At 40.9% G+C, this 27412-nt stretch overlaps 1 protein-coding gene across 2 annotated transcripts in view; it reads right to left on the bottom strand.

The window, feature by feature from the left end:
- Positions 1 to 11354: 11354 nt before the first annotated feature.
- Pdgfc (platelet derived growth factor C) overlaps positions 11355 to 27412 on the bottom strand; it is a 196147-nt gene continuing 180089 nt past the window's right edge. For both annotated transcript variants that reach the window (XM_063260879.1, XM_063260880.1), the window contains 3 exons: positions 25500 to 25707; positions 19833 to 20050; positions 11355 to 12929 (listed from right to left, as the gene is read on the bottom strand). In XM_063260879.1, the coding sequence (XP_063116949.1) occupies positions 12807 to 12929; positions 19833 to 20050; positions 25500 to 25707 (549 nt within the window). In that variant the 3' untranslated portion in view covers positions 11355 to 12806. The remainder of the gene's footprint in view (positions 12930 to 19832; positions 20051 to 25499; positions 25708 to 27412) is intronic.

The raw sequence follows: 27412 nt of genomic DNA, 5'->3' as shown, positions 1-27412 counted from the left end.
AGAAACAACATGAAAAATGCCAAATAGATAACTCTTGGATGCAAAGCATCTTAAAACACTTGCTCTAATCTCTGTATTTGATCTGGGGTATAATTAAATTACGTAAAAAACACACATTCTAGAGGGTTATGTTAAAGAAACATTAAACAGGAATGATTCAAATCCTTGATTTTATTTACCTAAGCTATTTTATTATCTCATAATGCTTTTAGTTTGTTAATAGCTTAATTCATTCACACAATTATTTACCTTACAGCAAATATCCATTGATTGTCCATTAAGTACTAGACAGGGTTCTAAAATATATTTAACATTTTGGAAAGTATAAGTGTAGATTGTATTCTCTGTAATGTAATCTCTACATTACATATACTTTGGTGCAGTGTGCAGGCGTGGGTGGACATGTGCGTATGCTTTGTGTGTATGTGTGCATCTGGTCTGGTCAAATGCTATGAACGGAATGGTGCAAATCCGAAAGCCATAAAGCAACTTGTGTTCCTCACCACTTCCTGTGGAAAACACAGAGATTTCGTCGGCATTCAAATGCCGCTTGCTGCTGTGGGGTGCAGCTAAGTAGGGGAGCACTGGCCAGGCATGCAGGGTACCTGATCTGAGTTTAATCCGCAGCACCAAAAATAAATAAAAAACAAACAAAAATTCCATCTCTTGTCCATGAAATTACTAAGATTTATGAAGGAATTCTTTCATAGGTAATACCTGTCTCTTACAGACAATTAAACCACGATTCTTCATCGCCTCTGACGTTTTATTACCCTTCTCCAGTACTCTATGAAAACCCTTTAAAGTTTATGCTGTAAGCCTTTAGCATTTCTGGCTAGATTAGGTCTGCTCAGTACTATAAAAGCTGCCCAATTACAGAAATAATTCCTTACATGAAAAATATTCCTTCAGTCAATTTTAGGGAAAATACAGGTAAATTTATAGCGATAGGAATCCCAAATGGCTAATTGCAATTATTTATGGCAAGGATGAACCCTATCACCAAGAGCTCCTACGTGTACTTTAAAGGTATTTGACTTCCTAAAAAGTAATAATGTAAATTATCAAGCTAAATCTGAAGGAACTCAAAGTTTTGTGGATTCCACACTCAAACTAAAGCATTTTCCAAGAGGCATGAAGAAAAACAAAACATTTGTCCGGACCAACATTCTATATACAAGGTAAGAAGAATAGACCACACTTTTGTTAGAAATTTCTTTTAAAAGACTAATGTCCAATATAGAGAGAATTTTGCACAATGGAGAGCCTCAAAAGAGATAAAAACTTTTCTCTGTCTAAATATTGTCTTAATGTTGTACATAATTCAAAATATAATAATTCAAGACATAATTCAAAAAGGAATTTTGTCATGAAAAATGGGCCTAGACTAAAAAAAGCTCAGTTAAAACAAGAGAAACCCTTCCCCAAAGTTTATTTGTTTTATTATTACAAATAGATGACACACATATATTTTGCTATGAGTTCTTTATAATGAAGTTTAAGCATTAACAGTTCACCATCACAATTGCCATAGAATTTGATTCATAATAGATGTTTACCTAATAAACACTATAAATACAATTTTAACAGTAGAGAAAGATGTAACTGAATGGCCGTATATCAATGCCTGGGATATTAATCCATTCAATTAAATTATACAACTTTAATGAGATCGAGGAAAAAGTTTGTCACATGGTATTAATAGAAAAGACTGAGATAGTATTGACAGCATGATTCTAAATTTATAAGACAGACTGGGAAAGAGTTGTGCCTGCAGTGAACATTAAGGAATATTTTACTGATAGAAATCTAATCAAGAGGCTTCTGAAATTCACATTTCTTGATGCTGTCTCACAGCTTCACATGTCAGAAAATGAAATGTAAGATGAAATTTTCATTTCTGCACGATCTGAAGGACATGTGTATACTTTTTGAAATGAGTATGACACTGAATATTAAGTGGGGCAATATCTCATCACTTCCTGAAAGAAGTTAAAAACCTGCAGGGGTCATGTTCCAGGCAAGAGGGCTCCTCCTCCTTTATCCCTCTTAACCAGGACAAGGATCCCTGAGCCAAGTGGCTTTTCTCTGGCCAAGTGGGGAGGCCTGTGTTCTTAGGGGATCCTGAGGGGAGGGAGTATCAAACTCAGGACATGTGAAAATCAGGGGGCCACAGTGTTGGAGGGGAATCCAAAACTGACCAGAGGTTAATGTGCTAAGCTTTTGTTGCCCTTTTTGTCATCTCTCCCGTGATTTCAAGAAAGCGGGTTCTGCTTTGCTTCTGTGTAATTGTCACCGACACACATCTGGCAGCCTAATCCATGGGAACCTTTCTGTGGTTCTAAAAGGAAGCCAAGTTCACCTTGCCAAAGTTTGGGCGATGCAACACCCTTGAACTTAACGTGTAACTTAGATTGGGCTGATAACCTGTTCCCACCAGTCTGCTTCTAGGAGACTAAAGCACACATTCACAACTGCAGGACTGATGAAAGCGGGAGTCTGGGGTGTGATGCCCTCCTGCAGGGTGGCCTCTTCCCAAAGCTCAGCTTTACTAAATGCTTCTTCTCAGATTCAGGGTTATTCCTACCTGCATTCTTCAGAAATTCCCAGTTTAAGAAATCAATACCACATTCCCTGCTAGCTCCTTTGTAACATCACTGATGGAGGCGGGGTTTTTTTGGCTCAGGAGGCCCCAGGGCAGTGTTAGGACAGCATGTGCAAGTGTGTCTACAGAATGTTTGCTCATACAGCTCAGCGACGCAGACCTTCCAGTGCACTCAGTAACAACACACTGCCTGCCTCAGCTTGCACGTTGCAGGTTTGTTACTGCTGGCTCGTGACATGGTGAAGCTGACAGAAGAAACTCTAATTCCACAGGCATCTGTGGGAGCCATCTAAGCGCTCTTGTAGAAACAGATACCTGCAGCCCTGACCTCCTGGGATTCTGCCCAGGGCTCACAGAGCTGCATCTCCACATCAGAGCAGCAGACTGAGTATGCAGCAAATCAGTGCCCATCAGCAAACTGCTCATGTGAGTGCCGCACGCCTTGTGAGGGATTTCCCTCTGCACACACACGCACCATGGCTGCTGACAGGTCAAAGTGTTAGAAATAAGATTGTCAGTTGAGAAACTTGGAAGGTAAATAGGCTGTAGTTACTGGCATTAAAAAGCATCTGAAGTCAGGTGGGGAACCTTATGCCTTTAATGCTCACTCTGTAGGAGGCTGAAGCAGGAAGATCACAAGTTCAAACCTAGTCCTGGAAATTTACTGAAACCATATCTAAAAATGAAAAATAACAAGCATTAGCGATGGGGCTCATTGTGAAGGCCCTGAGTTCAACGTTCAGTGCTACAGAAAGAAGGAGGAAGGGGGAGAGGAAGAGGAGGGAGGAAGAGCCAGAGGAGGGGGAAAATCATCCTGCCAAGCGTGGAGGTACAGGTCTATAATCCCAGCTTTAGGGAGGCTGAGTAGGAAGAACGTGAGTCTAAGGGCAGCCTTGGACTGCACCTTAGGGACACCTGTCTCCTCTCCCAGTGAAAAGGACTGGGGTGCAGGTGTGCTCACTGGTAGAGCACCCCTAGGTTCAGTCACCAGTGAGCAAGAAGGAAGAAAAAAAATCGGGATTTGGTTGAGGAGCTGGATTTAGGGAATATTACTTTATTCACTTAGGGAATATTACTTTATTCATTTAAGGAATATTACTTTATTCATTGTTTGAGGTTAATACAGGGCAATAGGAATATTTCACACTGCACAGATTCTGAAGCAGGTTATTTCTCTAAATTTGTCTATTTTTTATTATAATTAATTAATTATGAAATATATAAATATTTGAGTTATGTTAGCAACTAGGTCAAACCATATGGTACATTTTTTGGACATTTTTCTATCTAGGATGTCACTTGAGCTGGCTATCTCTAAATCTGAAAGGACACTTCTTTCAGTAACTGTATAAAAGCTAATTTATTTTTTTTAAAGGATGTCTGAGCTTGCAGGAACTCTAATAGCATTTATTTGATTGTCATGAATGTGACCTATGGCAGAGGTGTTTTTTAAATAGCAGATTAATTCTTTAAACAGAGTTAAAAGTTTTACTTCTTATTAAAATATTTACATATGTTTGATTTAAGATCTGAAAAATGTATATTGATCTGATTTTTTTTCCTAAATGGACTGAAAACGGTTTCAGAGGATTTTAAAATCCACTTCCCACATTGTTGTAGTTTCTATTCGAATTCTGTGGAAAATCTTTTCTCATGCCTGAGAAGGGAGGTTCCCAAAATTCCCCAGGAAAGGGCAGAATATCCACAATTCTCCTCATGTGGAGCATGAATAAAATTTTAAATGAAATTGTGTAACAAGTTTGAAATAGAATACAACTTTACTCTACTTTAAAGTTTAATGTACCCCTCACTTTATACACATAAAATAAAATGTGTACTTAAGTAGTAAAAACAAGCATTTAAATAATTATTAGAATTTTGAAAGTTTACAATACTAAACTGCTTTCTGACAACAGGAAAATAATAGTTCAGGGGAGCTAAATGTCAGAAACTTTTCCAGCCAAAGTGGATTTAATAACAAGGTCTCAGGAAAAGGATACAGTTGGCCCCATCCACAACAGGAGTGTTAGGAATAACAGGGTCACTGTGGGGAGATTTCAGGGGCTCCCCATCCTAACTGTCCAGAAACAGTGCAGAAAGAAGCCCTGAAGTATGCTCCTATGGACCTATGGTGGTCTACAGAGGGACCTTGTCTTTTCTTCAATGAACAGAAGGGGTAGGGAAATCTCCCATGGGGAGATGCAGAGGGAACACAGAAATTGCAGAGTTGGAACTGGTGTCCTGAGCTGGGCCACACCTGCAGGTCTTCACTGTGCTGTAAGATCCAAACCTGTGTCACCTTTCCTGTCCCTGTCCTTTGAGGAATGGACACAGGCCTTGGTCAGAGTTATCCCAACAAGAGATACTTTGAGAGAGAGCAAAGCGAAATTCCTTCAGTAAAGGCTGTGCATTCCTCAAATTGCTCTCCATGCCCTTCTTCCAAAAGAAATGAAAATTAAATAGAGTACATCCAATCCTCCAACCCCAGCTCAGTTTGGCAAACAAGTTTTGGCAATTAAAAATGGAGTCAAGAATTTACTCTTGCTACATGAGAGTAAATAGTAATCAAAACAGAAATGATGCACTGTGGAAATGAACGGAACAAAGACTGAAGGCCGGGAACTCAGGGAAATGATTTTTTAATGAGAAAGAAGAAAGAAGAGAGAAAAAAGGAATGGGGAGAAAGAGAGACAGAATCCAAGAGGCCCACATAGACAGAGAGGCAGAAAACAAATTTGGAAAGAAAAAGAACGGAGGGAAATTTCCAGAAGTATTTCACATCATAAAAGTGTTTATTAAATCATGAAGATGAAAGTATTGAATGAAATGCTCAAATATTTTTAACTGCTCTAAAATATCTATTAAATATTTAGTAAACATTTATTAAATTGTAAGATAAACACCATAATTAACAACTATGAGCTTGTCTGGCAAAGTGGTGGGTGTAGCCAGAGGATTTATTTCCTCTTCTTTCAGAGAGAATGAACAGATACCTCGGACATAAAAGGAAATGCTTGGCTGGTGATTTCAGGCTTTAGTGTCCTCAATAGCATCTCCGCACCACGACTTTATTGAGATCATTTTTAAAGTTACGTGTGGTGTGGGTGAAACATTTGCCAAGGTATGTGCTTTTCTCTATTCTGCTTTGCTTTTTTCAGTGAAAGTGTACACACAGCGGCTCCATGAAAAAGTAGCTTGAGTGTTACAGCCTTATTTTCTGCAAGGCGTCTCTCTGTGGGCCAACCATCACCACCTCAAGCTGTACAACACACACCCTCCATGTTTCACTGGCTTCCCTTCCCGTCCCTGCATCCATGGGTGGCCTGCATTCCGCTGCATTTACTTCAATTTATTTCACATCTGCCCTCGGTATTTTCTGGGGCCAACAGCTTTTCAAAGCCTGTTCTTCCCAAGGTGAGGGTGGGCATCAGAGCAAAGTCCATCTGTCTTTGCTTTTGACAAAAGAGAAGCATGTAGCTCAGTGGTGCAGTGCAGGTATTTCTATATTGTTTCTAAAACAGCTTTACTGAGGAATGTCACATCCCCACTATTCACCTTATTATTAAAGTATGTGATTTGCTATTAAAGTAAAGTGATTTGTAGTTTATTTACTGTTTTGTGGCCATCACCACTAATTTCAGAACATTTTCAACACACTGAAAAGAAAACTGGTAATTACTAACAGTCACCGCCCACTTATCTCCTTCTCTCAGCTCTTGCAAACACTACCACAGGTGTCTATGGCCTCCTATCCCATGCATTTCATATAAATGGAGTCACACAACGTGTCACCTGCCGTGAATGAATTCTTCTACAGAGCGTGTTTCCAGCTTCATTCATTCTGTAGCAAGTGCACTACTTCATTTCTTCTTGTAGCCTAATAATGTCCTGTTGCATGAATGTTTCACACATTGTTTATGTATTTATCAGTTGATGGACATTTAGTTTTGGATTTTCCATTATTCTGTTTTGCTTTGTGTATCTGCTTTGAACATAGAGAACCGAACTTCCAGTCCTCTTGATTACCCATCTGAGAGTGGAATTGTGGAGTCATATTTAAATCCCTGATAAGCTTTTGGAAGAACTGCACATTTTTTTTTTCCTACAGTGTTCCCATTTTACAGTTTCAATTTCTGCTCTTCCTCACAACATTGGTTATCGTCAGTCTCTATAATTGTAATTATCTTAGTAGACAAAACACTGTCATCTTCATTTGCACTTCCCTAGTGTGTGGACATTTTTTAATATGCTTATTGGCCAGTTTGGGGGGAAATGTGTACTGAAGCCTTTTGTTCACTTTTAACTCAGTTCCTCTTATATTGAATAATTCTTTATGCATTTTGATACAAAACACTAATGTATGATTTGCAAATTCATTGTGATGTGCTATCTTGTGAAGTAAAAAATTAGTTTTAATTGTGTTTTATTTATCTAACATTTTCTTTTGTCTTCTGTGCTTTTGTCTCATCATAGCTGAAAATGTTTGATCACGAAAATTTTTTTTTTTTGGTTTTCCTAAGTTTTATAGTTTACTTCTTTCATTTAGGTCTTTGATTGATTTGGGGTTATTTTTGTATATAGTGTGAGGAAGGGATCCCTATTCAAGTCTTCCATGTGGATATCCAGTACTTCTAACACTATTGGTCAAAAGCAACATCTCTCTCATTGGATTATCTTTGTACTCATCAAAAATCAGTCGACTATAAATGTAAGTTTTCTTTCTGGATCCCAAAGTCTGTTTCCAGGTGGTGTGTTGAACATTATTACCAGCCTCACCACACCACTGGTTTTGGAGTAATTTTGTAGTAGGAAGTTGAGCCCTTGTTTATACTTCCATTTGAAGATTGCTTAGCCATTTTGGCTTTGGCACATTTCTATATGATTATTAAGAACAGCTTGTCAGTTTCCATAAAGGCCAGCTGGAATCACATATATAACTCTAAAAAGTGATGATATTATTAACCTTAAAGTATATACTTCCTACCAAAGGAATAAATCTCTCCTTGTAACTTTGCAAACATTTACATTGGGTAAGATTATGCAATGGCTTAACAGATATGACAGAGGCTGGATCTGGGGTAGGTAGGAGTTCCAGTGCCCTCCGAGGCAGTGAACCAAAGGACACAGTTGACATTTCAGAGGACTCAAGAAGCAGCGCGGGAGCCAGATGTGTGCAGACACAGGGCCCCAGACACAGCATAGCCCCGCTGCAAGGCACCTGTGAGCACCCTGGCGTGCACCTTCCAAGAGCTGAGCAGGTGCTCTGGCTGTGCCAGGGCTGATGATCCAAAATGACCCCAACACGGTCAAGACCCAGATTTCATGTCATCCATCCCTGAGATGTTCCTGTGCTTGCCTTTTAAAGACTCTTCCCACGCCGACCAAAAATGATGCTCACTCTACAGAATGGAAATACAGATAACACAGACTTTTAATGAATTTGTGAATCTCAGCATTCCAACAGGGAGGATCGGTAGGATAACTGTTAACAGAAAAGCCAAATATGCCATTTCAAAATATCAGGAAGGAGAAAAATAACGGTATCATTATTTTTAGGTCATCAGAAACACATTCATCCACGTGATCTATCGTTTTGGCAGATTCCCCAACGAAATATACAGACTGGACTGTTTAGATCTAATAAGCAGGCTGGGGATTTAGCTCAGCGGCATAAGTGCCTGCCTTGCAAGTAGGCAGTCGAGAGTTCAATCCCTGGTACCGAAAAAGACAAAAAAAAAAAAAAAAAAAAAAAAAAAAAAAAAAGATCTAATAAGCAGCCAGTCCCATCTACATTTTTACAGCTGGTGTTTAAAAATATCTCAGGATCTCCAGCTTTTGAGGGAGGGCAGGATATCACTAAGTGTTTTAAGTTGCCCCCCACTTGGGTTTCATTTGTAACCCTCTTGCCTCAGCCTCTGAAGTACTGAGATTATTTTATGTGTGGGTTTTGATGCCCAACTCCCCTGGAAGGTTGACTCCACATCCAGTCCTGCATTAAATGTCACTTGTTCATTGATATATTTGCTTGATTTATTCATGGATGCAAATTGTTCCAAAATCCCAATTTGATTCAGTGCCCAACTACATATTGAGAAAAGAAGAATGAGATAATTCCTGCTAAGAATCTCATTAGAATAAATGTCTAATAAAGTAAACTAAGGCAACTACAATGTGATCTGAAAATGTTTATAATTAGGATTCTAGAGGCCTGGGGTCAGTGGAAGCAGGGCCAGGAAGCCTGGCTGTGAGCTGACCTGGCGCAGCGGCTGGGACAGGCTCAGCACAGGACCACCCCCTACTGCAGCCACCCCAAGAGCCAGGGACCACAGGCTTCTCGGGAAACCACAGCATCCCCGGCCTGCACTGGGCTTGATGGTGCAAAATGAGTACAGAGCAGTAAACAGAGGGATTAGGAGGGATTTTGTGTGCCCTGCAAAGATTAAAGCTGAATCTTGGGGCGGTCCATCAAGAAGTGCACGTGTATGACATCTGGAGGTTTGCTGAGAACCTTTGTGGTCATGTTGGGGAGGCCAGGACCCAGGATGGGCCAGGTAGGGGGAAAGGAGGGCAGGGGCTGCTGCAGGCCTGGGAGCAGGTGAGCGCTGGCCAGGACCATAGTGGAGCAGCCTTTGCAGGCAGTTAGTGAGATAAAAAGGCAGCAGTGAGATGCATTGAAGGAGGATGCGGGGACCACGCGGAGAACCGGCACACAAAGCCACTGTCTATAGCAGTGGGATAAACTTGTCTCCTGAGCTGCCATCTGCTGGCATCCCAGCAGATGCTTCAAAGCATATCAGCGGTGTGGGCTTTGGAAGATGACTGGGCCACCAGCTTTCTCCCCAGGAAGGGGAGAGACACAAGGAACTGTCACCCTGCCTAGCACACAGGAGGTAGGCAGGAGACCCCCCGCCAGGACAGCAGCACCCTGGCACCCTGCTCTCAGACCTCAGCCTAGAGGAATGCGGAGAAATAAACCACCAGGTCTAAGGATGGCTTTATAGTAGTTGGAACTGAGATCTCATCGACTGTCTGTGTCATTGTCCTCTTCATAAATGTAAAGGATGATATATTTGTAATTTTTAGCTGCATAGATATGCCAAGTTCTCAGAAGACATAAGAAATGACATTATCCTTTCGGGGGAGATAAAGTTCCTGTGTGAAATGCACAGCGTGTTTTCTCCCTTTCGTTAAACAACTCACACCCCGAGTCACTGTGCGTGGAAGGCAGTGATGTCCCCAGAAAAAGTGTGAGGAAGGCCCCCCTGCAGGGCTGCGGGTGGTTATCCACTGTTCTGTCCTCTGCAAGTTTTCCAAGCAAGAATGAGGAGTCTTGAATGAGGGGAGGGTGGGAGAAGGGAGTCGCAGAGAAGAAAATGCAGGCCTGGAGGCTGCCTTGTGCAAATTAAGTGCTGCTCTTTTCTTTTAAAGTTCTTCACTGCAGTACAGGCCCACCCTCAGGGTCCAAGGTGCGAGTCCTCGATCCAGAACTTAAAAACCCAATGCATGTTCAGTAGAGCCAGCACCTCCTGGACTTCTGAGAAGCTGGGATCCCTCGTGTTATTAATGCATGACTATGTTTTCACTTTTGGTAAAATATCCAGTCAGATCGCTGAGTAACAGATCATAAAGCAGTGAATCCCACTGACCTGAAACAGTGCATGGGACTTCCACATTTATAGACTCCTTTCTCCTGAGTGACATTGTGTAAGGGAACAAAAACTAAATATTAAAATAATAAAAGGGAAAGGATGTGTCATTCAATAATAGCTCTGCTGGATTAAACACAGATAAACAGGCCTCTACTGTAAGACTTCATCCTCTTTATGATGCTAATGAGTTGTAAATCACCAACTGCTTCAGTTTCCGGGAAGCATTGTTAAGCTCCGTCTGGGACTCTGTTAGCCTGGGACAAAAGTATGACAAGTTGAAGGAAGTACAGAACACCAGAACACAGATCATCACGTTATTTGTCTGGCGTGCAGTGGTTGCCAGGGCCAGACTGCAGGACAGTAGAGGACAGAAAAGGGGCACGGCTGGGGGCGCAGTGTGAAGAGGGCAAACTCTGCCCTGGAGATCTTGGGAAGCTGAGTGCTGAGGACCCAGTTCAAGATTCTAGCTCCTGCGGTTGGCACTGATGAGCCACACCCCGAGGGGCTATGTAAGAGGCTTCACGGTATACACCACTTCAAAGCCATGCACCCCTCTCCATAGCTGTCTCGGGAACACAGGGACCTGCCAACACAGGGACCATCACAGAGCATCACTTAGCATCACCATTGCTAAGCACTGCTAAATCACAACCTTACAGTCAAGTGTAGTTCATCAGAAATCAGGGCTAAGTTCAGTGACGGGGTCTAGAGACACTACTGGAATGCACGGGGGAGAAGAGGCCACGTGGGCAAAGGCCCCTCCATGGAACCAGTCCCCTTTCTAAGCACTCAGAGTGGTGTCCCACTCCAAACTTGTTTCGGAAATAGCCATTACCAAACAAACCGGTTGAGGTGAAATCAGCAGGGAGTCAAGAGAAGGTGGACACCAGCAGGTTCTGCCTTTCCAGAGGCAGACCAGACAAGTGACAAGTTCCAGGGCAATGCTTTGGCCTCACAAAGTGTCCAGTACCAAACCTGATGAGTTCTGAGGCAGTCAAATACCAAGTTACGACCCAGAATTTCGCATAATGAAAATCATGGCAAAACAAACTGACATGCTGGTTTTCTTGGAGTCCAAAAGATAAATCTTACATCCACACTTAGTGTCTCCCCAAAATAGCCACCTTCTTTTATTTGATGATTCAGTACATTTTTAATTCAAATGGTCACCACTTAACCTAGGCACGATATTAAGCATTTTACAAGCAAAGTCTTTTACTGATTTTCTTTCCAATTGCCAAAGAGTATAATAAGTGAACTGGCTAAAGGATATACTCCTGTACATTTAAAAAAAAAAAAAATCCATGTATTTATACAAGTGTATGGAACAGAGTTTAAGAGTAAGGAAAAAAAAAAAAAAACACATAGCATCAAAATAAATAGGCTGCTTTCCTACCGTACAACACAGGAGACTGTGTCTGGAATCTGACCATTTTATCCAGGTGAAATATGTTCTTCAGAGCTGGGATCATTTCCTCCCAAAAAAGGCTTGGCTGTTAATGACGGGAGCTGAAAGTCTACTTTTCATAGGCTGCTTTTTTCTTGCATTTGGATTATGATAATTATTTTCCAAAACATGTTTGCAACTCACCAGTTCTATTGGTTTCCCACTTCCATATTTTAAAATACAGATTAACCTAAGCTCTAGCACCATATGAGAAGGAAATACATGTATTTTTCTTGTCAGAGCAACAATACTTTATATCAACTTTGTTCTCTGGCTATAACAATTCTGTTTAGAAAAAAATTTACCAAGCTAAAAATAGTTGATCTAGGTTGTCATAAAAAAGAATATTAAATACCTTTGGTAAAAATAGATATATTTAACAAGATTAGAAAAGCCAACAGTTATAATGTCAAAAGGAGAATATGAAAATGTACACAATAAAACAAATAAACCAACTTAGAGTTAAAGTGAAGATAAGGCCACTCTTCTCTCTGGGTTTGTCTCTTCCAAACCTCGAATGTAGTTCTCTTCTTCTAAAAGGCAGATATTTTAATACAAAAATATGGAAAATCCAGTCTCTCCTATCAGCGTGACACCAGTTTAATTCATAGCAAGGCAGTTCCTCTTGAAATACCAAGTTTATAGAACATTCTGATTTATAAATGTGAAAATAAGGCAAAAATAAATTCCAGATTCCCCATGATTTTAGGCCCGACGCAAGGAGCTTTAGTTAAGCAAAGAAACAGAACAAACTGTTCGCTGGCACTGTGTTTTCCTTACTGACATAACTTAAGCCACATCAGGACAGATGCATTACAGGGCGTTGCTAGCAAGGCAGGGACACTCTAAGTCCGAAACTAGCTCGTGACCTATAGCATTCAGTTATTCTCCACTCCACGGCGGGCGAGCTTTCCCCAGTCCTCTGGGCATCCTCTCAAAGGCACTGCTGGGCACCTCCTGAGTCCATCTGTGATCTCCTGCTGTGGAACGCACTGCACACCCTGCCGATGCAAGGTCCTCGAAGCCATGGAGACAGAGGATGGAGAAAGGCACTACTTCCCTAGCAGAATGCACCGCTGTGGGGCAATGGCGCTGGCCTGCCCCGTTATCCCCCGGAGTGGGAGTGCCCTCGACACACGCAGCCGCATTCCTCGTGGTGCTCCAAAGCAATGTCAGTGAGTGATTTGTGCAGTCCCCGGATACCGGTCTTTGGTCTCAACTGGAGGACCTGAAACGGAAGGAGGTAAGACACCTTGCAATCAATCCATCAATCATCAATCAGTGTCCATAATACTTGATTTCAGGTGCAAATAACATTGTGGGAAAGAATCTTGGGGCCCCCAAGGAGACTCCCAAAGGTCAGTGTTTCCTAATGAAGGCATCCTGTGAACATTCTTCTCCCCCAATCCGGTCCTAAACTGTCACCATCACTTCACTAAAGAAGCACTACTTCCACGCCAGCAATCCAGAAGCAGCGGGGCTCCCGCTAAGATCTGGGCTCACACTCCAGGACTCTCTGTATGCTCCAGATGGTGCTTGTGCAGACTCACTCCGGAGAGCTGCGCCTCCAGAATCTTGGAATTGCTAAAACAGTTTGTTTTCCTATTTGTGACTTTCTTCTTTTCCTTCATTTACTCACACATTTATCAAATATTTACCCTTGGAGCAGTACATGCAAGCCCAGGACTACCATGGAAAGAAACACAATCACTATACCTTGAGTGTGTTCAGTTATGTCACTCATTAATGATTTTGGCTCCTCTTCAAGTCCTCTATAAACCTGATGGGGAGGATTAGATGTACTTCATAGATAACAGCCTCAGTGACAGCTAACCTTCTGCAGCTGGACTGTAGCATACAGTGCGAGAAGGTTTAGCAGGGACAGAAGTGATGCCCCATTCAATGGAGGTATCTCAGTTTGGATGCCTGTGCTCTTTAATAAAAGCAGAAAAACAGACAGGCAAGCCAAACACACTCCTGTTAATACTGTGACAGATAGATCTATCTGTGTATTCTACAAGACTACTAAGGTACTGATAGCAACTGCTTGCTTTATTTCTTAGAGCTAATCACACTTCAAAACTCATGGTTAGACTTGTGAACAAAAACCAGAGCAACATAAAAGGAAATTGTTTAGCTTCTCTGCTTTCTAGGTGCGACACAGAAAATTTTATGAAGCAACTTTGACAAGCGACCTACTATTCTCGTAAATGTTCATTAATCTACAGAGGTGCAAGTCAAATCTTGTGACCGCTCTGTTTGAAGATTTACAAAAGCTGCAGAATGCTTGCCTCATTTGCAGTTTGTGGGTCTATCACTGGTTAATTAGCTGACATTTTTTGAATACTTACTGGGTGCCAGGCACAATAATAATGTGTTTTTACATACTTTAACTCACAAGAATTCTATGAAGTAATTTACAATTATTATCCGTGTTTCACACTTGAGTGAACACAGACTTAGAATGACATAGTTATTTGTACCTGAGCCAAAGAGAAATCACTGAAATAAGAGTGAGATAGAATATTTTTATAAAGGCTCAGAATGTTACACTCAATTTTTTTTAGTAACTTTCTTGCAGATAGATAAACTTCAAAGTTAAACCTATTAAAATGAATGGACTGTGAGAGCCGCAGTTTATAGGACAAAAGACTGACACTGTGATGCGGGGGTACGAAACTGAACGTGATGGCGCTGGGTGCTGTGTGAGAGCAGCACTAAGGTGTCCAGTTTTTCTTTTTTTCTTTTTTTTGACAGGGTCTCACTGTGTTGTTCGCTTATTTAGCCCAAGATGGCCTTGAACTCATAGTGATCCTCCTGCCTCAGCCTTCTGAGTGTTAGGATTACAGGTATGCACCACCACACTGGGCCAGTACTGACTGGGTTTTGGACAACTATAATGCCGTGTTCACCAGGTACATCTAAGATCCTAGGGCAGCTCCTTGCCATCGAGCTCTTGGTGTGAACCGTTCCTGGAGCAAAGGTACAGTAATGGCACAGCCAGTATCCTCAGCTGCTGTCACCACCTGCATGTGCTTCTTCACTCAGCTGGGAGAAAATGAGTAGGAAAGGGAGAGAGAGAGGCCACCGTGGCAGATCCTCCTGAGGTGAGCCGGGCTTCCTTTCATCAGCTCCTGTCAGGTGGGGCTGGTAGAGTGAAACTCAGCCCACTCCACACTCTCATGCAGCCTCTGCCCCCTGACCTTCCTGGAGATGCAGGAGTAACAGGAAAATCCCACAATGCCCTCGTCATTTTAAAAAGTCTCAGATAAGGAAGTCTAACCCATAGGGGAGATGTTATGAACGTTTTCCCTCGTAATGCTTTGGGAAGTTTGGGCTTTGGTAAAAAGAAGTAGGCTTGGAAAATGACCAGGAGGTCGTGGGTAACATTAAAGAGGAAATTTTCATTTTTGGGATGTGGATTAGAAAAGCAATCAGGCAGAAGTACAGCACACAAAACTTGGATGAGGGACTCAGCATACATTTAAAACAAAACTGGGTGCAGCATACATTTAAAACAAAACTGAGCGAAAAGTTCACACTAAAACCACAAGTCCATGAGGAAAAAATAAATGGGTGTCCAGGAAATTTCAAGCCACAGACTGTGAAGAGAACATGAGACAGAGACAGAATCGCCAAGCAGAGCTGCCAGCTCTGCACAGGGACGTGAGCACTGGGGAAGGAGACCCAGGGCCAGGGTGTGGCAGCCGGACCTGAGCCCCGCTAGGCAGACTTCCTTCAGGTGATGCGAAAGTGCACTGCACAGATAAAGATTCGCCTGACATGCGAGCACCAGGCTGACTAAGAATACACAAGAAAGTCTCTGTTCTAGTGTTGCCAGAGAGCTTCTGACCACAAGGGTGCGTCTCTTTGATGAGGCCAAAGTGCTTTCAATTGTGGCGACTGATCATTCGCCGTAACTGCAGAGAGGGGCACAAAGATGGGGAGAGAACAGCTGGTGTCTCAGGGGCTGAGCAGGTGCCAGCCCTCGCTCTGAGTGCTCTGCATGCTATCAACTCACTGGGCTGTCACCTTTACAAAGGAGAAACTGAGGCACCCGATTGCATAGCACGCTCAAAGCCACTGAGAGGAGTGCTAGGTTCAAACTGGGAGGTGTCCCCCTGGAGTCCACTCTGTACAGTGTACAGTCTGTATACTGTATCATGATCGTTGTTTTCTCTAGCTCTCAACTGGGCAGACACTGATTTTGAAATGGCACAAGTTCCCTCCCGTGTTTATCTTTATAGTGTTTGCTGCTGGGTACCGGAGGTGAACCAGTCTCTGTGTAAGGACAAGTAGGATCCTAAAAGCTGTTTCAAGGGAGGAGGACACACAAGTTGACACATATATAAACTTTCTCACTCACTTTCTTCAAAACTCCCACTTAGGAGATGGAGAAGCCATGGAGGAAAGGGACTTCTCTGAAGGCAGTGTCTCTAAGACAATGATCCAGTCACCGATACCAAAGCAACATGGGCCCCTTAAGTAACATCATGCCATTTGAGTGTTATGCTAAAATAAGATGACATTATACATCAAGAGCTTTTTAATTTTCACAGCTACTCAACCCTGACACCTGTGAAAGCTGGCCAAGTGATGGAGCGGATCTACAGGGACGTCTGAGTTCTCTCTTTGCTTCTCCTATTTCCATGAAATGGACAAGTCTTTCAAAGACAGCGGGGAACCCCATAAAACAACTAAAGTCTACAACACAGGCTTGTCTTAACATAAACCTTTGGTATGGATTAATGGTATTCAATTATTTAATAATTTTGAATCATTTTAACTTATGTTTAAAAATAATTTCACTTATTTAGTAGTGATACCAGACTTGACTGGCAACATACCAGAACACCAAAAAATAAAGAAAGAAGTAACAATTCAGGCCTCGGAAATTTTCAATTATATCAACAAATAGCCCTTTCTTCATAAGATAACTATCCTAAGATACTATCACAGAACAATTGATGATTCCCAGGTGCTATTTAAAATCTGGGGCATTGTTATTGAAAAATACCTGTGCAACAAGCAGACTAGGTGATTTGATAATTCTACTTCTTTATATTTCTGTATCACAGATATTTGTGGGAAATTGATGGGTAGACATATAATTATATCATCTGAAAAAAAAAGTTTGTAGCTGCACAGGCACCTTCCCCTCCCGAGACTGAGGAGTGAGGGAATGGCATCATTCTGGAAGAATCTCTGAGTCTACTGGTTCTGCCCTGACATCTGTGCCACACAAGCATGTTTATATCACCGGAGGCTTGAAAACAGTTGGTACACTGTGGTACTCTCCAGATAACTGTAAAGCTAAGGAGAATGTAAACAGTGACTTACAGGTATAGATGTCTGGGCTGTGAGTTGGTTTAGTAGGCAAAACACAGACTCTGCAACTGGAAACTCAGGTGTGGGCTTTATAGCTCTTACATTAGTGACTCTAATATAAAAGTTCAGGGTTCTGGGGACATGGAGCAGTTGGAGAAGCTGCTCCAAAACTTGCCTTGGACAACTGCAAATCAAATGAAGGGGCAGCTGAGGGTTTGGCAGCTGAACCTCTGAATTTAGAGGTTCTCCATTTAATAAGTGTCAGATTGATTTCAATTTCAGTTCTCCACCAGTTACCTAAAGTAGAAAACGCAAGCACCATGACAGTAAAATCATCAGAGGTCTGGACATGCTGGCAGAAAAACTTCCAAAGCTCATACATCCAAACTTAAGTGGAGATAAACTGAAATCACCAGCACCTTGGCACCTTTAAACAAGGTGGATTGCCAAAAAGCTGGATCTGTCTCACGGGAGGTCAACACCCTGAACGACTACCAAGAGACCGTCCTCAAGGTCGCGGCCCAGCTAAGTGAGCTGGATGGACAGTGCCGAGAGGACCACAAGCTCCGGACTCCAGGTGGGGTGGATGCGCAGAGACGCAGGATGGGGAGGATGAGGAAGACGAGGAGGGTGAGGAGGAAGACTTGCATGAAAAAGAGGAGGGAGACGAAGACACAGAAGGGGAAGAGGATGAAGACGCAGGCAGTGAGGAGGGGGAATAGGGACCGAATAGAAACTGATGAAGATGAAGATGAAGAGCGCCAGGAGGGGAACTGGGAGGGGAGGAAGAAACAGACGATGATGAAGAAGATGGCGAAAACCCAAACAACCTGCAAAAACTCAGCTCTTCAGTACTGGCTGGGGTGCTCATGGAGTGGGGAGCTGTTTTTATTATTGTTGTTATTGTTTTAGAAAAGTGAGCTGGGATAGAAACCCCAGGACACCCACCCACATTTTGCTTTCCTCATTCTGTGGCTCTTGGTAATCTGTCACCAAGCACAGGGACTTTGCCCAACAAACCTGTAAGCATTATGGGTTTCTGGCTGTAGTGTGGCCAGCTGTAACTGGAGAGTGAGCTGCCCTGGACTAGTGTTACACTGAGACTGGAACAGCATTTTTGCTTTCTGTAGAACCAGAAGCTTTGCACATGAAATCTTAACACTTTGAAAATCTTACGTGTGCAATGTCTACAGTTCCCAAGGCTTTAAAAAAGGCAAAATTGCTAATACTCCATCTCCTATTTCCCTTAATCCAAGAGAATAAAGTTACTACTTTAATAACTTTAATATTAAAATGATTTTAGGGTTAAAAGATCCTTCCAGATTAATCCATATTCTCAGAGCACCTTTTAATGCTATGCTGGGCAATTCTGAGTTCTGCCAGGTTTGGGACATTTTGATTTGCACATCATTGGAGCCCTGCTGTATTAAAGACACTGTTATTGCTGCTGACTAAATTCCCAGTTTGAGGCGTGCTAAAAAGGCTGCCTGCATGTACATCTGCCTGGGGCTCTGGACCACTGCACTCTGCCCCGACTCCCAGACCAGCTACTTCTTACAAATGGGTCACAGACTCGACTCCTAAAACAAGGATCTTTAGAGCTCCGGGAATGGATGTGAAAGCTGAGCATGCATAATGACAGTAAATAATCCTACTTTTAATGACAGGTGATTAGTTTTGGAAGACTGCCACCCAGTAACAGTTAGGGAATAACAAAGGTAGGGGAACTTGAGAGAAGATCCATTTCCCGCTCATTTCACAAAGGTTAAGCATCCTGACGATGGTCACAAGTGAATGGTACATCTCAGCTGGAGACAAGGGCCCTTGTCTTCTGGAACTGGGGAATTTTATTTCCTGCTTACTCTGATACCAATACAGCACTGATGAAGTCCTAGGAAGTACTGTTAACAAGACTGTATGTTTACATTTCTCAACAGATGAGGGTTTCATCAACGTCCTTTTAAAGTAGATATTTATTCTGTTTCATTTGAAACAAAAATTTAAAATAGCAAGGACATATTGAAATCAAGTCAGAAGGGTAGATTTTGGCTTGGTGTAAGGTAAATATTTTATAAAAACTCAGGGTGACTCACTGGAAAGGCACTTGGTCCAATGTGTGTTTGTTGCATGGTGCTGGCTGGGGGCTGCAGTGTTTAGCTAAGGATATTCTAGCATTGATGAGTATTTTAAGTGTATGAAGCCCACAGTTCTCAAGGGTTTAAAAGTAAGATTTACTAATATTCCATATTGTATTTTCCTTAATTCCAGAAAATAAAAGAGTTAAAGAGTGAACAGACCCCTAAATCACTGAGCATGTTATTAGAGGTGACATAAATACCACAAAGAGCAGTGTCACGGTGAACACGTTCTCTTGGGATTTATGTGCCCACTGGGGCCCAAATAAGAAAATAAATTACAAAGATTTCCTTTTCCAAAATAGACAATGAATTATCTCTAAGCCTGTCTTTGAAATATTTCCCTTCACAGTTTGCAAAGTTGAAAAGTTGAAAACATTCCCCAACTTCTTCCCCTCAGAAAAACACATTTTCTTTTTTGTCTCCACAGTAAAAACTTCACTGACCACCCATGCTCAGCTACCAGAGAATAAGCCTTCTAAATCCTTAATCTATGGGTTTTAAACTGAAGATCCTCGTTTTTAAAAGAGAAGCAACATAAACATTTTAGACCTCCCTCCCCACAAATGCTACATCTCTTCTCTACATAGAAACCCACTGCAGACACAGGGCTTGGCTGTAAGATGCACTGTCCCCAAAGGGAGCTGGACAGAACACGACACACCTACCTCGTGGTACTTTTTTGTGACTTTGCTTGGGACACACTGGCATTCACTGCAGCTGTGGAGACAACAGGCACAGTTTCCACCACAGCGTTTGACCAGGAGGCAACCTGGCCAGAAGATGGTATCGGTTCTCTTTAGCTCTTCCCTGATGGACACCGAGAAGTTACGAGGCGTGCAGCTGTACAGTTTCACCTCCTCTTTGATAAGGTTCAGATCCACCACTACAGGGCACAAAGCATAGAAAAAATGGTAACAATGGATGTTCGCGCTTTGAGACAGTACACATTTGGGGCAGCACTTTTCCTAGAGAGATGGAGCTATTTCACAAATCATAACCCTCACCATATCCCTTCTGAGTTTAATGAGGCTGTAAGGCTAGACAGCTCGCAAACGGACGCTGCATTTCACGGTAAACAAAGCTTCATTATGACTTGGTGACCAAGAAAGAGACGCCATTGTGCAATATGACGAACAGAGCCAGCGAAACAGTGCAGAGCTATAAATAGGAAACTTTATAGAGGAAAAAAAAGGGCGACACCTTTTAACCTTGGTAAAAGAGGAGACAAGGAGAGCATTGGAGAGAAGAGCACCATGTAAAATGATGAATGCTTTGATTAAAAAACAAATACGATTTTTAAACGGGTAATGGGGGTGAACCATTAATGGACAACTTACCAAAGCCAGTCAAGAGAACTGTCAATAGACTGTGTGGCAGTAACAAACATAAAATACAGAAAGAGGATGGAGATGTATTTTTGCAGCTGAGTGGACCATAAGTGGAAAAAAAAAAACAAAAAAACTTCTTTCACTGTAACAGTAGAAGATGATCAAAGCACAACTTCTGAAGGTATTAGGTACTACGCTTTTTGAAAGTTAGACTAACTTGGTACTTTTAGATTTCTGTCCTCCCCTGCTAAAAGATGGAAGAGATGGCTAATTTGTAACCCTTGTCTTTGTGCTTTTAGCAAATTGTTTAACTATTTCGTGTTTAATTCTTTTAAATACCTACTTGTAAAGACCAACTACACAAAATATCCTTTCATTAGAGGGTTGCAGTAAATCCTCAAAGAGTCATTGTTTTTAACTACAAAATGATATTCACTGTCTCAGGAAAATTGCTCCAAAGTCACATGCCATGTTTACTATGAATTTAAACATAAAACATGGATAGTAGTGAATTACTAGAAGAAATACTTTCAGTGTAATTTTAATTTCTGCTTTACAGTTCTTTAAGAAATACCACATAATACAATTATTCAAAAGATTAAGACGCTGACATATTCTTTAGAGTTCTTTCAAATTAATTTTATTGAGTGAAATGTTGCATACTATACAATTTATAAAATGAAAGTGCACCACTCAGTAATTGTAGCATACTGACAGGGTTGAACAATCTTGACCACAATCAAATATAGACCATTTTGGTTACCCCAAAGCAAAACATTCTGCCACCAGCTATGCCCCTGCAATACTTCCCTGTAAGGGAAGGCAAGTACTGTGCTACCCTCTATTGTCACGAATTTTCCAATTTTAGAAATTAATTAATTGTTGTATTCATTTTTACTCAAAATGGACTCTTATCATAGCAACAATAAAGACCTTAACATTTCCAAAAATGGGAAATCCTGCAGAGTGACTTCTCACACACTCCAGGAGTGAAACTGAAAACCAACAGCAGAAACATACTCAGAATGCAGTAATTTTTCCTCTCTCTATTGCTATTATTTTCTACTTCATTTATATATACATATATATATATATATATATATATATATACACACACACACACACACATACATACACTAACTTTTCAATCTAAAAAATGTCTCTTCCATCTTTTAGTAGAGGAAGGTGAGAAATTGGAAGGAATCTACTTAGTCCAAATTTCAAACACCATTAATTCCTATTACTTTTTCAGCTGCACTTTCCAGCAATTTCTGGTCTTACAGTAAAATATTTTCCTTATATGAAAAAGTTAATATAACAATAAAAGTTTCCTTGTTTTTCTAGGTATCTTTTTAAATTAGGGGTATTACTCTAATTAAAATATAACAAATATGCTTAAATAAATTTATGCTACTATGAAAAACACTAAAAAATTAATTAAAATGCTTTCTTATTAAATATATCCAAATAATAATAACCAGCAGGTAAATCTAATTCAAAAAATAATTGTTACATTTTAAACAACTTTAAACTAGCACAATAATTAAAAGCCAAATGCTTGCTTTCTTGACATTGTAATACATATGATTAAGATTTTCTCATCAAAGAGTCAATTTTAATGTTTCTAAGAAATATAAAATTACGCATGTGTAATTGTGAATTACAAACATGGTAACTGCGTGACTGAGGAAAACCTAGGTCAATTATTAGAATGACCCTACTCAGACTAATTCAGTGGAACATTTCAACAATAAGCAGCTCAAAACTATTTTTCTGATTCAATAGAAAATCACTTTTTATTGAAGTACAGATTTTTTTTTGGTACGGGGATCGAACTCATGACCTTGTGCTTGTTAGGCAGGCGCTTATACTTCTGAGCTAAACCCCGATCCCTTGAGTATAGATTTTTAATTTGAAAATGATCCTGTGAAAACTTTTAAATATTTAAGTGGAAATGAGTTCACTGCCCTCCCCCCAAAAAACAATTTATCAGTAATAAAATTAATGAGATCTTTAGATTAAATGATGTCACACATCTTGCCTGGTTTCATTCTCCTGCACTCACAGTATAGGTGCACATTCCTTTTTTACTGCTAAAAATATACATGAGTTTATATGAATCTAGATCTTATTTACCAGGGCAAGGGGGCAGAAGACCTGGAAGCACTTACAGACGCCAAAGCTGGCCGCCCAGTGTCCAGGGCTCGTTCCAGGCTTATCTCCTTTAGAAGGCAAGGGAGCGCTAAGCTTTCAAAGGGTATTCACCTTCCCCAAATAGTTTAGAGGCACTATTTCACAAAACTCGGAAATGAGACCATGTATGTTCACTTTAAATGTTTACTTAACCACAATAAAAGGTTAGATAGCTTTCCCAAGTGCAGTAAGTTATGATACCTGCTACAATGTGAGAATTTAAACATACTTTCAACTTAGCTTCCACGCATTTATCACACCTGACACAAAAGCCTTTTTGAAAGTATGATTTAAGCTTGACTTAGAAAATGTCATTTTTCTTTCTTCCAGCAGTAGAAATATAGGATAAAACTCTGGGCCAGGCCAAGAGTCAGAAAACAAAGGAGCAGAAAAACATTAATACAGACCACACTGCGCTAAAGAGATGATTAAGGAGTTTAAATTAGTTTATCATCTTTGTAATTTATGCTTCCTAATCCTGAGGTTTTAAATTCATATAAGCTTTGTTAAAATAAATACTGTGACTATAATATTGTGTCATACATTCTCCAAACATTGTGCAGAACTTATAAATAAGGAAAGAAAGAATGAATGAAAAGGAAGGAAGGGAAGAAGAAAGAATGGAAGGAAGGAAGGAAGGAATGAATGAAGGAAGGAAGGAAGAAAGAAAGAAAGAAAGAAATAGAAAAAGTAGGATTATGCTCCAAGATATATTTTTACTAGCTTAACTGTAATATTAAGGAAGTTTCCCTCTGCAAATTGTTGGTAATATAGGATTCAGCCTTCAGAATGTTTTTCCTTTTATAATTACTACCTGAGACAAGGCGTACATTAGTTTGTCTTTCCAAAGAATAAAGAACTTGACCACAGCACTAATCAAAATCATGGTTTTTAGCGAAAATTTCACGAATACTTTGAGTTTTACTAAGAAAGATAATACTGACATAAAAATTATGGTCACATTTGACTTTGTTAGTCTTTCATTCTTTTAAGATATTTAATCCCAGGATATTGCATTACCGTAATGCAATCCAGGGTGGTCTTTGTAAGATGAATGGGGTAACACAGAGATCTGTTTATTCTTGGGCAAATCTGTTTCACTGACTAATTAGAAGCTTTTAAAAGTTTTACTCCTGTTCCTTTGTACAATGATTCTCAAGAGGGGCTTGGTTTTGTCTATATAGATGTTATACCACACCTGCATTTTAGTTTACGTAAAGTTCCAAAAATATACACTGCTGTTCTCACACTTACTGTATGCTTAAAAAGTTAATAGTTTTGGCAAACTGCAAAAGCTTTCAATTTGGAAAGTGTTAAATGAGTATTTGAAAGATCCGGCGCAGCTCTGGGTGCTTTTAAATGCACATAAGTCTCCAGTCAAACCTTTGAGAAAGGGCAGGAGAGATTTAGGCATCAAGCTGTGGCTAGAAGACAAGAGTAGAGGCCAGAGCCCAGAAATCAGCTGTCCACAAAGGAGATCTGAGTTCAAACATTTTGCTCACTGCCCCTGCTCCTTACAGAAGCACATGATAATCGATTTCACATTTGCTAACAAGGGCCCTATTCATAGGGGTTTCAGCTATTCCTGTAGGTCTTCACCTTCCAGGTCCTAGGTGGGAGGGAAGGGAAGTCTTGTTGGTAAGTTATTTATCAAGATCAACTCTTTTAACTGTGTCACAGCATTCGGCATCTGGACTGGATCCGCCTGCCCGTGTGCTGGAACGCAGATTTTGCATACTGCTGAAGGGAAACCAGGTCTGCTGGCATGGCAAAATACCAGGGCGGCGCAAGTCCGAACATGACCTGCTGAGAGCAAAGCTTATGATCCAAGAGGGCTGCAAATGCGGGCTGCAAAGGCAGGAATCAGATTCCTCTCTGACAAGATTTAGAACAGGTCTGGGGCCATCTGCCCTAGAGAATGGCTCCAATGAACTCAACACTCTTCCTTCCACATTCTCTCTAGCCTGGCATCAGCTTCTGCAGAAGGACCCTGTGTGCATCTTAGTGCTCCAACAGACTGAAACACGTTTGGGGGGTCATCTGGTTATATCTACTGCCTTTCCATGTGTGTCTGATAGGAATGTTGGCATTTTTAAATTTACTAGGAAAACTAGCAAACCTCATGGAAAGCTTAGTAGATACGATTTGCAATTTCTTGATCGTGTGGAATTAGTTTAAGGCATCAGGGCTCTCTCTTAAAAGGAGATCTACATGTCACTTGGTCAAAAATGCTTATTCTAAAAGCAAATTTATGTGAAGAAAAATTCTCATGGTGTGGTTTCCTTTAGTTTGTGGTTTTCCTGCTATAAATCTTACCTTGGAAACACTGAACTTTATTCTTTTGTAGATCCATTGCTATTTTCCACACTGAGAACTTTCTAGGCTTAGGAAATGTAACTGTGACCCACAGGGAATAAGGCACTAATGATTTTTACAGAGCCTTCTCTCTTTCTAGTCCCCAATCTTGTTTCTCAGCTATGATAATTACCCTTGGCTCTATAAATCAGTGTAGACTGGAGTAAGCAATGCTTCTTATGAAATGCAATAAAATACTTCATCAGCTGCCATTTCAAAGACAAAAAAAAAAAAATGACTGCAATTCTCAGAAGTATCTCTTCAGTTACCAAACCCACTAAGTTACAGTTAAGTGACTCCTTTTGTCTCTATTCTGCTTTCATGTACAAATATGTCCAAGCGATAAGAAAAGGGATTACTTACATACATACATCACTGAAGAAGTTTAAACTCTTTTCTTTAGAAGCTGTGGCAGAAGAGTCTGAAACCCTGGCCTTGTCTGCAAAGGGAGCTTACCTTTGGATTTTCTTCCAAAAACAAAAGCCTTGCCAAGGAGTTGCCAAGAAGGCCTATAGAGATCTTCCAAGTCCAGCTGCCATCTCTCTGGCTCCAGATACCGAATGAGATCTTCCAGGGTACTAAAGGCCGTGACAGCGTTGTTAAGCAGGTCCAGCGGCAGGGCTGAAGGGGGTAGCATTGAAGGGCTCACGGCCTCTGTGACTTGCTGAAAGCAAAACAACCTGCATTAACTACTTTCAAAATAGCAGGGTTCCCTTCTGCAATTACACATCATTGTAAGGACAGAAACACACGGGAAGCCCAACTGCATTCAACCTGGCTAGGTGGAAATGTTTTACACAGATTTCATACTGAGGAATTCTGATGGATCTTCCATGAAATCAAATGAGGCACCATCGATGTAGATATCTTCTGTTTATTTAAAACTATCTCCACGATCCAATTCCTAAACTTTCCTGATTCTTTGTTTTGTAATATTCCTCAATCTGGAAAATAGCTTGGTAGTTACAAAAGTCAGTGTCACATGAATTAAAATAGTAAAATACAGTAAGTCATACAACCTATGGTAAAATGGAGGAGATTCTTCTTCAGCACTGGTGAAAAACTTTTTAATTAAGATAGAAAATGCCTAAAACATAAATGATCAATCTGATAAACCTGTCTATATTTTTTTACACCAAGGACTCGATAAGATTAAGGGACGGGGGGTGGGGAACTTTGTCGAACTGCCTATGTGACTGCCCCAAGAGTGGTACACAGAATACACCAAACAGGAAGAATAATCCCATAGAGGAAAAATGAGCAAACTATGCTAAAAATATAAGAATATGCTTAATAAATAGAAAATGCTATACTGTAACTGATAAGAAAATAGTTTAAAATTCATCACATCATGCAAAACAAAAGTGATGTATTATTTTGCATTCTTAAAAGGCAGACACTGCTCACATAGGTAAGGTTATGAAGAATTTAAAATGGGATGCTGAGAAATGAGTGCCACAGGCCCTGGGAGGGGCCACAGAACGGGAGCAGGGCACCGCCCCAGGGACCAAGGGGACCAGAACCAGCTGTGTGAGTGCTGGAGTCTGCACGGCTCGTGCCCCTGCAATCACAGCTCTCACTTGCGCACGTGGACGTGTGTGCCCACAGGCCCCGCAGCCCTGCTGAAGCAGAGACACCCTGGGGGAACCCATCTCCACCTGCTCAGGTATGAGCTAGGGCTGGGTGGTGGATTACAGTGTCTATAACTAGTCGGTGGGGCGCTCCACCGAGTAGGTCAGTGATTTCCATAAAGGCAGGGACTTCTAATGCTCAGAAGGAAACAAGCCTTCCCAGTTTTCAATGTGTAGCGAGTTGCACAGAAGAGTTCAAAGAGGCAAAAAGAAATTCAAAGAGGCAAAAAGAAACAGAAAAGTGCAAATTAAAACATTCGTGTTTGTTGACGTTCATTTACAGCAGTGGTTATAATAATATTCTAGCCAAAAATTGCATTTATTTCTTTATGTATTAATTTTGAGACCAGGTCTCAGTATGCAGCTCCAGCTGGCCTTGAACTCATAGTGAGCCTCCTGACTAAGGCTCCCGATTGCTGGGATTACAGGCATGCATCACCATGCCTGGTCCTAGAAATTAAATTTCTAATTGTGGAATAGATTATCATGCTATTAAAAAAATGAAATAATGTGTGACCACTAAAAATGAGATCTCTAGAAATGTTTACTAACAAAGATGCTGAAAAGCAACAAATACGCAATGCAGTTTAATATAAGTGTACACACACATTTTAACACACCGTGATTCTAATATGCATAAACAGAAACAAAATAAGAAGACCGAAAGGTTACTACAAAGATTGCTTATGGATGGTTTAAACCAGAATGTGCGATTTTCTTTTTTTTATATTTTCAGTG

This window comes from Cavia porcellus, unplaced genomic scaffold (assembly GCF_034190915.1).
Source record: "Cavia porcellus strain 051 isolate PalLab524CR breed Dunkin Hartley unplaced genomic scaffold, mCavPor4.1 scaffold_14, whole genome shotgun sequence".
NCBI lineage: Eukaryota > Metazoa > Chordata > Mammalia > Rodentia > Caviidae > Cavia > Cavia porcellus.
Note: the sequence above shows the minus strand (reverse complement) of the source record. Positions and strands in the feature narration are given on the sequence as shown.